This window comes from Protobothrops mucrosquamatus, unplaced genomic scaffold (genome assembly GCF_001527695.2).
Source record: "Protobothrops mucrosquamatus isolate PMUCROS unplaced genomic scaffold, P.Mucros_1.0 scaffold1535, whole genome shotgun sequence".
Taxonomy (NCBI): Eukaryota; Metazoa; Chordata; class Lepidosauria; order Squamata; family Viperidae; genus Protobothrops; species Protobothrops mucrosquamatus.
Genome location: NW_015387706.1, coordinates 278,680 through 294,694, shown reverse-complemented (window position 1 = coordinate 294,694; position 16,015 = coordinate 278,680). Strand labels below are relative to the sequence as shown.

Genomic DNA, 16,015 nt, shown 5'->3' with positions numbered 1-16,015 from the left:
GAGACAGAAGGTTTCACATTTTGCAGAGATGGCAAAAATATCCGCGTACCTGAAGGATCATTCTCAGGAAAAATTTATCTCAATGTGGAGAAGATGGATAGATTATATTCAGAGAAAGTATGAACTGAAAAATTATTATGTAGCTTTTGATTAACAAAAGATATTTATTAAAAATTTTGTATGTATTTTAATGTTATTTCAGAGTCATAGCAATTTTATACTAGTGTGTAGTAATATGGAGTAATTGTGAATAGATTTGGATTATTCTGTGTTTATTTCCTAGATTAGCTTTGGGAAGTCCTGGGGGGGGAGGGGGGAAAAGGGTAGGTTTGTATTATAGATTTATATGTATGATTTTTTTTTTAAGGAGGTGTCCGGTGATACCCCAACTGCACAGGACGGGATGGTTGAGAGTAGAAGGGAAGTAGGAAAGAGGGAGGAAGGAGGAGTGGTGGTAGAATGAGAGGAGGAAGGAGTGGTAAGTGGAAGAGGGTGGTGCGGGAGGGGTACACCGGACACGTCTGTGAATGTTTTGTTAAGTTTTATTCTTTTTTTGGTTGATATTGTGATAAAAGATTTATGTTTATGTTTTTTTTAAATGAAAAATAATAAAAAATTTAAATACAAAAAAAAAACAAAAAAAAAACTAAATAAACGCGAACACCAGGATAAAATTAAACTAAAAACATTTAATAAAATGCTGAGCTTTCGTCGGTCAGCACTACCGACATCATCAGAGCTTAAAAATAGGTCGATGGGAGTCTCTTTATATACCACTGGCCGGTTTTTGCGCACGGCTCCTGGACCTAGTCATCGGTCCATCCAGTGATCCTAATTGTTTAATTTCTGGGAAACGCGCATTGGCTGTTTTTTGGGTGTTTTTCAAGGTTGCTACTCCGTTGTTCACTTCCCTTCCTCCAATCTCCCCCTTTATGCATATACCGTTGTCTATTATCCCACCACTGGCTCCCAAAACTACCGTTTTCTTTCCCCCTTTTTTTGGGCCATTCGCTTCCTTCGTATGTGTCCAGTTGTTTGCCTCCACCCTATTGAGTCTTGGGCTTGCTGTTTTCTCCCCCTTCTTTTCAGTCATCTTTCTCATGTCTCCATAACCATACGTTGTGTCCTCATTGCTTTCTATGGTCACTATTCTCTCCTCAGGGCCAACTGTATCTCAAGAAAGAGGCTGTTTCATAGGGCAGGCAGTTCATTACTGGCAATTACTGTTTGACTTATATACCACTTCATAGTGCTTTACAGCCCTCTCTAAGTGGTTTACAGAGTCAGCATATTGCCTCCCCCCAACTGGGTCCTCATTTTACCAACCTCAGAAGGATGTAAGGCTGAGTCATCCTTGCACTGCTCAGGATCGAACTCCTGGAGTGAGCAATGAGTTGGCCTGCAGTGCTGCATTCTGACCACTGTGCCACCACAACTCTGGATCATACTGATATGGGACTAATGCTCCCTTTGACTTTCCTCAATGATGAATTTCCTTGAATGGGAACTCCATCTGAAGAAAGGATATCTGAATTTGGAAGGGAAAAACCAAAACAAAGAGAGAAACAAACCAAATAAAAATGACAGAAGGGAAGGAATTGAGGAAGCCTGGAGTCCTCTGAAAATGTTTATCAGCACAATTTGGGAAGGGTGAAGCCCCTCCGTCTTGCTTGCATGATTAATACGAACCCTTGTTACAATTTCTAAGCAATGTTAGACTGGCTTTGTTCCATGAGTAGAGAGTGAATGTCTACACTGATGCAAGAGAGAAACTGCTACCATTACTTTTGCCATCAATGATTTTAGTTGGTGCCATCCAGGTTCTCACTAAAGTGAGGCAAAAGAACTCCTCCTTTGAGCATCTTATATAACTTATATCTCTGAAAATTAAAACACCAAAGACAATTATTTAAGAATTTCCAATCTCTTTGGGAATCAAATATGTTTAGACTCTGTTTATGTATGTTTATAGGCACATGTATATACATACATAAATATTGAAGCTGCAGAAATTTGTATTTTTCTGGATCAATTTGCAAATTATCTATAAGCATCTTAAGACAGCTGCATATTTCAGCTCATCTATTTGCATGTGGTGTTTAATTATATGATATATCAGGATGAAATGCCACTGCTTTGCTTTGTGAAGTGACTTTTGACACTAATTGTTGGAGGGAAATAGTGCCTCAGCATGGAAAAGGTAAGGTACTCCACTTCTCAAAAGTGTGCAGGCTGGCTGCCTTGATCAGCATCAAAACCTTTATCGAAGTGAAGCGTGCATGCGCGCACACACACTCACACAAATGCCTTTTAGTCTTCAGACCTAATATTTATAAACCATTTGAGTTTTCAATGAATGAAATCAGTTGCTAATTTTCAACCATCTTCAAAAGGGACATCCCGCTTGCCCATGTTAGAAGCAATAATAGATTATTAGAAAGTTATTGAACCTATTTTAATTAGGGACAGTAGTCAGACTCTTTTATATATATATATATTTACACAAAGTGCCGAGTTAGATCACAATTATTTTTGTTCTCTAACCTAACTCATCACATTTTATCCCAATGGTTATTTTAGATGGTAATAAATTTCTATTGTATAAGATTAAGAATTAGATCTCAAAGCTTTGTTCCCAATGTAGGACCTGCAACAAGTGTAACAACTGTGCAATTCTTTTAACTATAGAGCATCATACTTTCTGTTTTCTGCTCATATCACGGTTCACTAAATTCCAGTTAAAAGTTGTTCTTTTCCCCCTTACATAGAGCCATGTTATAATTTTGAAATAAAAAAATACACTCCAGACACATAGCATTCACATTTTTCTTTAAACATTTACCTAGATGCTACGTTTGAACTTAATTCAAATTGAACAAAAAGCAACAATAACAAAGCATGTTAGTCCCCTCCTCTATCTTTTGAATGAATAATTCAATGTACTGTATATATTAATGGCAACCAGAAATTTTAATGACTCTCATAGAATATCGATGAATATGTGCCCGCTGAAGCTTCTGGTTAGGACTTAGATATTAAATAAAGCATGTATCTTTGGAGGATATATTTTTTTAACCTTAATGGGCTATCCAAAATACTTTCCTCTCTTTCTTTGATACTTTCAAATGAACAGTATATGTCTTTGAGCATTATATCTGTTAAGCCAGGTTTTGGGTTGCTAAAATTTATTTGGACAAGGTAGATCTTGGGTTGTCATAATGCATTTGGTTTGCCTTCTTCATCCTGACATTCATCCTGAATTAATAAATGGTTCAACCTTGAGGCAAATGTCTGCACCTTCTCAAAAGTCACATACAAAAATAAATTGCTCATTGTGCACAGGCAGCATTTTTACTGATATGAATCCTGTTTTATACGTGGCTCTTCCATTAATTTGTATGTTATTTCCTGCTTTTATTTACTTGCATATCACAAGGTAATGGAAGTTTTAATAACACTCAGAATGAGTTCATAATTTCTCAGTTTGTTGTCAAGTGTTGAAAAAAAGTTTGAAGCAAAGTACTCGGTAGCATATTGTTAATCCCATAAAGACACAGAGGGAAGATATATCCTGAGCAGGCTGTTACAGCTCTCTAATTGGAATTACTTCTTATTCCTTAACTTATGTTGAAGGAGCAAATGACAGCTCCTAAGCAGTTGGAAAGTGAAACACCAGTCTTCTGAGAATACATAAAACAACAAGTTTCAAAACAAGAGTGAAGAAAACCAGGTTCTAGTCCTGTAGGTTACAGTCCATAACTTTCAATGAAGAGATTTTCACCTTGTAGTAGGGGATTGAATGATGATGATGATGATGATGGTGGTGGTGGTGGTGTTGGTGGTGGTGGTGATGGTGGTGGTGGTGCTGGTGGTGGTGGTGGTGATGATGATGATGATGATGAACTGAAGAAGTTAGCAAAATACAAAGACCTACAAATAGAACTAAAACGACTGTAGCAAAGACAAGCAAGGTACCAATTGCAGTTGCTATTACTATAGTACCAATAGTAATAGGCACCTTGGGTGCAATCCCAAAACAACTGGAGCACCACTTGAACACCATTGGCATTTCCAATTAAGTTTGGTGTTTATTTTCAGAACTGCATTTGAGGTACTTATGTAGGTAATCCTGCATTTATGACTGTAATTGAGCCTGCAACTTTGGTTATAACTTGTGACAGTTATAAAGTGGGTCACCATGAGATGGGACCTGATTTTACTATCATTTTTTTGCAGCGATCCTTAAGTGAACATGGGGATTGTTAGGTGAACCCATTGTTCACTATGGGGCAATTTTTGCCAGAAACTGACAAAATGTTGTAAATCAGTAAATTAAACCACAGGATGCTACAAATGGCTGTAAATGCAGGCCAATTGCCAAGGACCCAAAATGCAGTTACCTGTTTGTGCAGGGGGCCATATGTTGCAACTTTGAATCCAGGTCGTAAGTCCCTTTTTCAGTGTAACTTCAAACAGTCACTAAGACTACTTGTAGTCCTAGGCTGCCCGGATTTACTTCCAAAAAGCTGTTATTTAGTTCTGCATGTGTACTGCATGTTGGATAAAACAAGATACATTTTTGATTGCTACAGCCATCAGTTCCAGATGCCTGACTATGTTGGGCTGGGTGCAGTAGTGGGATTCAAACATGTGAACAACCGGTTCTCTGTGTGGATGCCGCTTCCAGAAGTCCATTCTGGGCCTGGGCAACAAAAAATTAGCTACCAGTTCTACCGAACTGGTGCGAACTGGCTGAATCCCACCACTGGTTGGGTGACAATTTTCTAGTAAAACTGACTGAATTTCATTCATATGCCGCCATCTACACTTACATTAAGGTATTCTAAATTAAAATAACTTTCCCAAGTAGTCCTTGTTTAGCAACTGCAATTGGGACCACAGCTTGGTCATTAAACAAAGCAGGTGCTAAGTGAAACTGCGACTGTATTTATTATGGTATTACTTCAGCTTTCTTTTGCTGTACAGACTTGCAAATGTCATAAATATGACGATTAGTTGCAAAGTCACTTTTTCCTTACTGTCTTAAGTGAGAATAATTGCTATACAAGGCAGTCACTAAGTGAGGACTACTTGCACGTAAATTTTCCCACTGCTTTACTAGATAGATAGACAGAAGACAGACAACTTACATTTCACAATAGACAAAAGAGTAAACGTTTCTCATAACTCCATCTAATTTGTTCCATGTTAGCCAGCTTTGGTCACATCAAGGTTGCAAGGCAGCAAGCTACCTCTGCTGTGTGACAGATCACTTTATGAGAACAAAACTTTGTTATTTTCAAGGGTTGCTGTAGCTTCTTTTAATCTGGTATCTATTACTGCCTGGCTTTCTGACCCCTTATTCCTGTGGCTACTTTTTGTTTTGGTTCTTTCTGCTTGACAGTGAATTTCTTATCTCGTATCATTGCCTCTCTCTTAATTCACTTTAGAATTCAATGCTTGGCAACTGCTATTGCTGCTGTTAGTCAAGAAGCTGAATGTGAAGATCAACATCTACTTGTGTAGATATGTGTAGAAAGCTGCTAAGGACTTTGTTCACTAAGGCAATAAATATTTTAATTTTGAAATACGGAAAGGAGGATTGCTTGATAGTGCTAATAAAGAAGACTTTGCTCAATATTAAAGGTAATTGTTGAGGTTTTTAATCAGATGATCATTCAACACAATGTCAGGTACTGTTAAAAGTATGTCAATTACTGGCAGTTTTTCAGGCTGACTTTTTCCAATTATTAATCTTTCCAAAGGCACTGAGAATCAAAGCAGATGGTAGCACCTAGGAGACCACCAGGAGCTATAAGGGTGGGAAGCTGAAAAAACACACTTTTGAATAAAGCAATTATGACAACATTCATTTTGTTGCCCAGAACTATCTTGTCATCAATATTTCAACCTAAGGGAATTGTTTTTAGTATTGATAAACCAGAATATTTATCTATGAGATCTGAAAAACACACACAGGAAATATTTGAGTAAACTTAGAGCCAACTTTGTTAGATAAAATTGTCCAGCTGATGTCACAGGAGATACACGATCCTTCACTTAATCAGACCCTATACTTGTAGGCTTAATAAGTCATAACCAATACTTTGAATTGCACCTTGGAAGTTACTAATAACCAGTACAGCTTGGGTTACAGTCACATGGGCACGCTAAAGCATGCCCATCACTACCTATGTCATTACATTCTGGATCAGTTGAAATTTCCAAGTGGTCTTCAAGGGCCCATGTAATGCATTGCAACAGTCAGGTCATGAAATTATTAGGGAATAACTGACTGTATGAAGAGCCTACTAATCTAGGAAAGAATGCAACTGTGGAAGATGAAGCTATGCAAAGGCCCTCCTAACCATAGCTGCCACCTGCTCATCAAGAAGGAGCTGTGAGTTTAGGAGTACTCCAGATTGTGTACCATCCCTTAAATGAGGAAGTGCAATCCCAATCCAGGCCAAAGATAGAATATTTCCATATCTAGATGCCCCAATCACCACAGCTACTCAGTCTTGGTAGGATAAGTCAGAGACAGATCCTCCCCATCCAAACCTCCATGTATAGGCCCTGGCTGGCCTCGAGTTGAAAAATATAATTGGGTATCATCAACATACTATGGATACCAAATGCCAAACCTGCAGATGCCCTCACATACAGTTTCATGCAGATATTGAATAAAGGAGGGACATAGTTGAGCCCTGCAGCACTCCAAAAATGGAAGGGCCTAGAGTACAAATCTCTTCCTCCCAAATAAATACCGACTGAAACCAGTCCCAGAGGAAGGAACAGAACTAACAAATGCATGCTATCCCCAAAGGTGCCCCCTATCCCCAACCCCTATCCCAGAATACCATCAACTGCAGACAACCATCTTCTGAACAACTTTCTCTAAAAGGAAAAGGTTGGAGAAGGACTACAGGTACTTAACAGTGTTGCATCCAGGGATGATTTTTTGAGGAGGGGGCACACCATAACCTCCTTTAAGGCAGCAGTACCACCCAAAAGATTGACACCATAGCATAAACTCAAACTCAGGTTACTGCCCTGGCCACTTTCACAATCCAGAATGGTGGTTGATCCAATAAACAGATGGCCAAACTGATAACCCTGTCCACTTCCTCAGGAGTCACTGGTTCAATCTCACCCCAGATTGCACCATAAGATCTGATCCCAGGCATCTCAACTGGACTTGTCTAATCAGAGTTCAAATTACCTACGCTCAGTCAACTCACTCTGAATCTTCAACCAAAATACTTCAAGCATTTCTTCTGGCACTCTAGCTCCTAAAACTCATCAAGCTCAATCTCAAGCTCTCTCTGGAAACTCTTTAGTTCTGTGGATCACCAAGGGGTCCTATATCCCTCCAGAGAGGGTTGACACCAGTAAACCAAACAACAATCAAAAAGAGATCTGAAGTTTTCTTTTTTCTTTCCTCCAATATGGAGGAAAAGTTGGAATATAAACTGCAGAAAGATTTATACTGATAGTATGAACAGCTCTCTGGCAGGAAATGCTGGAGACTCTACTTGCTTAGCATCTTTTTATGTAAGTCCCCACCTAAGGCACATCTCATCTCTGTTAAAATCTAATTCACTCTGCAGCACATTTTTGTTTATTACCTGGAGCAATGAATAGCTTGATGTCCAGCAATATTAAAATAGAAATCAGTTGTATGTTTCATTTCATCTGTATGCCCAGAAACCTCAATCCAGTGTCCTATTGGGAGGCAGTAAACTCCATCAACTAAATTGCATGGGTTATAAATGCTGGTTCGATCATGGTGGGGCCCATTACCTAAAACAAGAAGAAAACACATACACAATTCAGCAGAAATCATTAAATAAATTATATTTAGAAAACAGAATTTTCCCACTCCTTGCGTGCATGAGCGCACACACACACACACATACCTGCATCATGTGTGGGGTTTTTTAAAGTATATCGCAGGTCATTTTTTCCCAGGTTTGCATACAACAGACCAGATTAAGATTGTTTAACTGAATAATAAAAATAGCATTTCAGAATTAGTGCTTTACTGGGGCCAGTTTTTGTACATAAATATTTAACATTTTTTAGAAGATACAAAACAAAATCTCTTTTAACTATATTTTTTTGTTTATAAGCTAAAAATTGCATTCTGAATAACTTATTCACTATACACCTTTTAAAAAACAATACTATTATATCTTAAAATGTTTCATCACATTTTAATATTGTTATTTTTCTTATTCTAAATCCATTGCCAGAAGAAATAGATATAGTTAGAGCAGATAACTGGTAAATTATGCTCTGAATTAAAGTAACTTGAATTTTGGCAACTAACACTAACTCAGTCCCAGAATTTTTAACACAGTAAACAGGCATAATTTTTTCCTTGATTTTTTTTCTTATGAGCATTCACAGTGCCATCTGCTGTATGAAAAATGGTGCATGCTATGATTTGGAACAGTTTACTTTTGAAGTTATTGTTTTTAAATTCAGAAGTCTAACAAATCATATTGTATAATTTCCAAGCAGACTAGCTGAGATTCAATAAAAATATAGATTGCGTTTTTGCAATGTAGCAAAAATGACTAATTATACCAGAAAGATAGATTTAATATCAAAGTCAATTAAAATAGGCTGTGCCACAATTCTGTACAAAAAAGTCAGTCCTACAAACCCAAAGACACATAAAGATTAAAGAGAGTGGAATCATATTGAGATCCAATATAACCTTCACATTTTTTATGATTCCCAAAGGATATCTGGGACCATTAACAGAATATAAATTCAGATGAAACATTTATGATGTAGTAATAATGTCTTTTGCTGCAGAATACATCTCTCACCCAATGTTCACTTAGGAATTAAGCCTGAGCTCATTAGGCTCTCCTTTTAAGAAACATTTCAATATGCTTTCCCATAAATCTTTTGGAATTGTAATCTAATTTATAGTTTAGAGATTATTATTATTAATAATAATAATAATAATAAAGTTGGAAGCGACCTTGGAGGTCATCTAGTCCAACCCCCTGCTCAGGCAGGAAACCCTACACCATTTCAGACAAATGGCTGTCCAGTCTCTTCTTAAAAACTTCCAGCGTTGGAGCATTCACCGCTTCTGGAGGTAGGTTGTTCCACTGGTTAATTGTTCTGTCAGGAAGTTTCTCCTTAGTTCTAGGTTGCTTCTCTTCTTGATTAGTTTCCATCCGCTGCTTCTTGTCCTGCCTTCAGGCGCCATCATAGTACTAAACACTGTGATTGATCTGTTATTCTAGAGCTCTTCAGAGGCTGGTGGACAGGCTACCAATCCTACACAGATTTCCATTTTTCCTTTCCCAGATATAATGCTTTATATATTGAATTGTATATAGGTGGATACTGGACATAGGCTCAAGTCCTGTCTCCATCATGGAACCTGATTAGGTGATGTAGGGTTAATCTGTTATTCATATAATACTGAATGCTGGCTTGTTGTGGGGAAAAAATTGAAGAGAAGGTAATATGTACCTTGCCTTGAGTTCTTGGAGAAAAGATGAGATATAAACCAAATAAAAAATAACTAAATAAATATAAATACATACATTCCAATATTAAAAATATTTATTCAATATGTACCTTGCCTTTCTACTTAAGTAATGACAGGGTTGCTAACAAAATTTCTAAAAAACATTAGCTAAAATATCATTAAACTTAATTAATAATAAAAAGTTGGACAAAAAGATACATATTTACTATTAATAGTGAGCAATGGGGCCAAGTATAAATCCCTAGGGTGTTCAGTCTATAGCTTAAGTTTTTGATATTGAGAGCATCTTCAGAAGAGTTTGTTTTGCAGATCACAATTGTCAGACAGGTTATCAGGATTATCAGATGCAGTCCCTCAGACTGTGAGGCCTTAAGCTATTTTAAGTTTTTAAAGGTTAATGCCAACATCTAGAATTGCACCCGTTAAGCCACTGATGACCTGTACAGATCTTTCAGTATTACCATTATGTGATCTGAATACCTAGTCCTACATTTTGCACAAATTGAAGCATCTGGCTTTTTATAGGGAATAGCTTTAATTAGAGTACACTGTAATAAGAGGAATTATAACTAAGGGAATGATAAATGTAAAATCTAACAATTAATGAAGGAAAAGTTAGCTATTCTCAAACAAGAGAATAGCAATTGCTACCCAAATTAAAGTCAGTTAGAGTTGCTTCTCTGATTTAATTATTAATTCATTTACCAACTCCATAACAATTCTAAATGACAAAAATGTACACCTTGATTATTGTAAATAAATACTAAACCTGCTGTTGTTAGACACAAGCTATGGATCCAATTATTCATGGATCCAACCCATTCCTATATCTTGTTTCAGAAGACATGAAAATAAAGTTCAATGATAAATGAATATGTATTCTGTCCCTTTAAACATATTGAACATGCACTCTTAAAAATGTACATAATAGATGTTTCTTTAATTTCCACATTTTTCTCTACTTCCATTGACAAGGATTTTTTTTTTGTCGTCTGACATGTTTAAGAGAAAGTAGTTAGAAACTTTGATTGATTTCTGTGGGTTTTTTTAAAAAAAGAACCACAAAAATCAATCAAAGTTTCCATCTACTTTCTCTTAAATGTGTCAGACGCAAAGGATCAGGTCCACGTGTGAAGATCCAATGTATTGCTACTCATGCCTATGCACAGGAATATTCTCAACTAATGGTTAGCACCTGCTTGGAGTTAGATAAGAGTCAACGGAATTCCAGAGTGGTTGCACTTAGTTCACTTGTGGCTACGTAGGGATTTTAGGCTGATTCCTCTTTTAAATCCTCCCCCAGGTTCTGCCAGACCTTCTCCCACAGCTAAATAATAAATGAAATTGTAAACTGTAAATAAAGCAATAGTTAAGCAAAGCAAGCTCAAAGCAGTTGACAAACACATTTCTATTAAAAGCTTTAGATTTTCAGTTTCCACAAAGGCGAGCATAAATGGGATTTTATTTATTAAAATAAACCATCAAGGTAACATTTAATCTAACTTCACTCACAATTATGGATTTGGGTAAATGTAAGAAAGTCTTCCTAGTCCCCAATAGCGCCTTGTGCCACATTCCACATTTCAAGAGAAATCTTCAACCCTGCTGAGAGGTTTTTCAGGGAGGAGAAATTCGAGATTCAGTTCTTATAGTCTCCAACTAGATGGAGCAAAAGAGGGGAAGGAGAAACTGACGATCTCCTCCTGGCTGTTCCTAGCCTTTGAAACTCCATCCCAACCGATTATGTTTTCACTGGCATAAAAAGACTTTCCAGTCAAGAGAGAGACGTGTGTTCCCCCATTCTAAGAACCTCCATTTACTCGACTTTGGAATCACATTTATAGCTGATCCTTGGTTATCAGTGGTAATTGAGGCTGGAATTTCTATCACTGTGCAATGTGATAGTAAAGTACAACAACATGTGTCTACATTGCTTACTAATGGCAATCCTGAAAATCCTTGTTGCCATCAATAAGTGAAAATCGTGGTTGTTAAACAAACCCCAGATGCTTGCAAGCAGGCCAGCAGGCAGCTAAGGTAGAATGTGAGGTGTGGCCTGAGCATGGAGGGGCCAGGGGTGGCTGTTGGCAGGTAGGGAAGGGTGCGAGTGACAGGAACAATTTGCAACCTTCCATTGTCAGATTTCAAATTGACTTTGCTTGTAGGAAGCTGGCAAATGGCAATCATGTGACTATGGGACACTGCAAGCTTGATTGCCAAGTGCCTAGGCTGCAACCACATAACTGTGAGGACACTGGGATGGCAGGAACTTTAAGGACTGGTCATAAGCACCACTCATTCAGTACCATCATAACTTTAAATGGTCGCTAAAGGAGTGGTCTTTAAACAAAGACTGCCTGTATTAGAATGCTTAGGTCACTGACTTTAAATCAGCAGAGCTACCTTGAGGTTCCCTTTCAAACTGCAAAATTCAGTGACTGACCCCTTTGTTCCACCTCAGAGATGAGCAATTTCCCCTGGATTAGGCCAACAATTTATTCTCCTGCCAGCTGGAGGAACACAAGAGGCCTTCCAATGATGTAGTGATGGATACTTTTTTATTCATTTTTGCTGTTAGGGGATTTTTTAAAGAGGGAATGATATGGGGTATCCTGAGCAGTAAGCCATTCCCATGTCCACTGTTAAGATCTTCAAGCAACCTCAAAAGATCAATAATTATGCAGCTGAATTTGCTGACTGCTCTGTTTTCTACAGACTCTTGTAACCAGGTAGTCACAAAGCTCTCCTCCTTTTCAAGGCTTGGCTGTGAAAGCTTATACTGAGATCAGAAAAAGTTTTCTAATTTCCCTCTGCTCCAATAGAGATTTTGCTTTAAGTTCACTGTTTAGAAGAAACTTACCTCTAAATTCCATTGCTGAAGCCATTAAAGCCTTTAAGTTTCCTAGAGATTTATGAAACTATTTTGACCAAAGCTTCCTTGATTTAAAATGTATGATCCCCTTACTGCAACTTGGAAAAATATAAGCAGAGTGATTTTGAACATCTTCTTGTAATTGGGGTATTCTGTTTAGTAGCAAGCTGTACATGAACACAGAGAAAAGCAGGGAAAGATGAAAGTTCCAATATTAAAAACCTGGAATTGTTCCATTGGTCCAATGATCTGATGGCAATTTTGACATCACTGTCTATGCTACACTCTAAAATTAATTAATTAATTAATTAATTAAGCTGGCCAACTTGGAAAAAATGCAAGTCCAGATAGCATACAACAGTAGTGGGCAAATAGTTCAAAGTTCAAGCTTAAACAGTATTGTTGCATCTTTCTGAAATGTTTATCAAATGAATATAATTTGAATAAATTTGTTCTCCTTTCTTGCCACTGTATGCCCATCCCTCAACAAACTATAAACCCTCCACATTGGTTTTTATCCCTCTTGTCCATTGTGTAGATGCATATCCAGCCTATGTCACACAATTCTTTTACAAGTAGCTTGCCACATCTGCAACACATCCAAAATAGGGTGGGCATTAGGGTTTTCTTCTGAGTCTCAGCGTAAGTATCTGAGTAGCCTATGCTCTTAGGTCTAGATGGAAACCCTTTTGTAGATCACAGATAAACAATGGGGTACTTGAAACAAGCACTGTAAGGTCAGGAAGATTTTTATGGACTAAACGACTGAGTACAAAGACTCTCGATCCAGGAAAGGCCGCAACTGGCACACAACACATAGCTGTACAAAGGATCTCCTAGTTGCAACTCTCACCTGTTCTTTGAGCAGGAATCACAGGTCTAGGACAACCCCCAAGTTGCAGACCAGGTCTGTTTGGGGTAGTGCCACCCCATTCAAGAACTAAGTTAGTTTAAATCCTGGATCTTGAAGCTCCATGTACCCAAAACCATTTGGTCTTGCCAGAGTTCAGCTGAAACCTGTTATCCCTCAACCAGGTCCCAGAGCCTCCAGGCACTGTGAGAGGACAGCAACAGCATCCCTTGGATCAGAGGTCACCAACCTTTCTCGGTTGACGGACCAGAGGGAAAGGGAGGGGAAGATTTCACACATACGCATGTGCATGTACGTGCAGCTGCAAGCAGGGCGGGGCTAGTGCCCGCGTGATACTCACTAGCCTTGCTCCATTCTTGCACAGCGCAGCGCTGTTTTCACACGCCACAGTCCCGTTTTCATTCATTTCATTCATTCATTTATTTGATTTATATCCCGCCCTTCTCCCAACGGGACTCAGGGCGGCTCACAACATATTTAAAAACAGAAACGTATTTACAATCCCCACCAAATAAAACCAATTAAAACCAAATATTTTAAAGTTGTGCTGTTTAAAATTATTCTTAAATAATTTAATAATTAAAATTATTCATGCCCCGCAGCACAGCATCGGCCTGTTTTCATGCCCTGAGGCGTGGCAGCAGCCCATTTTTGCACCACGCAGTATCCTATTTTCACACCCCACAGCTGCAATGCTAGTGCGAGTGGGGTGTGTGTGTGCGCACTGACCAGTTACCGGGCCACGGCCCACAGCTTGGGGACCCCTGCCTTGGATCACTAGGGGTGGAGATATAAAGTTGAGTATCATCAGCATACTGATGATATCTCAACCCCTGGTTGTGAATGATCTCACCCAGTGGCTTCATGTAGATGTTAAGAAGGAGTGGAGAGACTATTGAGCTCTGCAGCATGCCACAAAAAAAGCAGCTCTGGGCTGCACCTCTCACTGCCCATCACCACTGATAGGATTAGCCTTGGAGAAAGAAGCCAAACCCAGTGCAAAATTCCATCAAATAGTCCGAAACTCTGCAGCCGGCCCAAAGGGATACCATGGTTGATGATATCAAAGGCTGCTGAGAGATCAAGGAGAGCAAGGATAGTTGCAGTACCCCCATCCTGCTCTCACCACTGATCATGGACTAGTGAAACCAATGTCATTTCTGTCCCATAATCAAGCGTGAATCCTGATTGGAAGGGGTCCAGCTAATCTGTTTCATCCAGGATCCTTTGAAGCAACCACCTTTTGTACCATCTTCCTTAAGAAGGGTAGATGGGACACCGGATGACAGGTGTCCAGACAAATAATAATAATAATAATAATAATAATAATAATAATAATAATAATAACAACAACAACAACAACAACAACAACAACAACAATAAAGTTGGAAGGGACCTTGGAGGTCATCGAGTCCAATCCCCTGCTCAGGCAGGAAACCCTATACCATTTTGGACAAATGGCTGTCCAGTCTCTTCTTAAAAACTTCCAGTGTTGGAGCATTCACCACTTCTGGAGGCAGGTTGTTCCACTGGTTAATTGTTCTAACTGTCAGGAAGTTTCTCCTTAGTTCTAGGTTGCTTCTCTCTTTGGTTACTTTCCACCCGTTGCTTCTTGTCCTGCCTTCAGGCGCTTTGGAGAATAGCCTGACTCCCTCTTCTTTGTGGCAGCCCCTAAGATATTGGAACACTGCTATCATGTCCCCCCTCATCCTTCTCTTCGTTAAACTAGACATATCCAATTCCAGCAACCGTTCCTTATATGTTTTAGCCTCCAGTCCCCTAATCATCTTTGTTGCTCTTCTCTGCACTCTTTCTAGAGTCTCAGCATCTTTTTTACATCGTGGTGACCAAAACTGGATGTAATATTTCAAGTGTGGCCTTACCAAGGCATTGTAAAGTGATATTAATACTTCACATGATCTTGATTCTATCCCTGTTAATGCAGCCCAGCACTGTGTTAGCTTTTTGGGCAGCTGCAGCACACTGCTGGCTCATATTTAAGTGATTGTCCACTAGGACTCCGAGATCCCTCTTACAGTTACTACTATTGAGCAAGGTATCCCCTATACTATACCTGTACATTTGGTTTTTCTTGCCTAAATGTAGAACCTTACTTTTTTCACCATTGAATTTCATTTTGTTAGATAGCGCCCAGTGTTCAAGTCTGTCCAGGTCCTCCTGTATCTTAAGCCTGTCTTCTGGAGCGTTGGCTATTCCTGCCAGCTTGGTGTCATCCGCAAATTTGATGAGTTCCCCATCTATTCCCTCGTCCAAATAGTTGATGAAGATGTTGAAGAGCACTGGGCCTAGAACAGAGCCCTGGGGTACCCCACTACACACTTCCCTCCATGTAAATGCAGTTCCACTGAGGACCACACGTGGGATCAAGTGATTTTTTTTAAGGAGGTGGTGAACCAGGACCTCCTTAAAAGGCCCTGGGAATGTCCCTCCTGCAGTGAGGAATTTATCACTGCTCGAACCCACCTGCTAGTCACCATCTTGGTGATTTTCACCAGCCAGATGGGACAAGGATCTAATTGAAGGTGGTTGCACTAACAGCATCAGGGTCCCTATCCATCAGGTTTATGTTTATAAGAATATTGTAGTTTATCAATGTAACTGTCAGGATTGAATATGTTAGTCAAGAATCCTACTTTCTGTAAATATTTATGGTAAAAATAAATATTTTTAGTTTCAGCTATTGCAGCTATTGAACTGACTTTCTATTAAATTAATCTACAAACTAAAATCT

At 38.8% G+C, this 16,015-nt stretch overlaps 1 protein-coding gene across 1 annotated transcript in view; it reads right to left on the bottom strand.

Moving 5' to 3' along the window:
- Positions 1–16,015, bottom strand: part of EPM2A (EPM2A glucan phosphatase, laforin) — a 45,572-nt gene that overhangs the window by 15,089 nt on the left and 14,468 nt on the right. Inside the window, exon 2 of the mRNA XM_015822367.1 lies at positions 7,629–7,803. Coding sequence (XP_015677853.1) covers positions 7,629–7,803 — 175 coding nt within the window. The remainder of the gene's footprint in view (positions 1–7,628; positions 7,804–16,015) is intronic.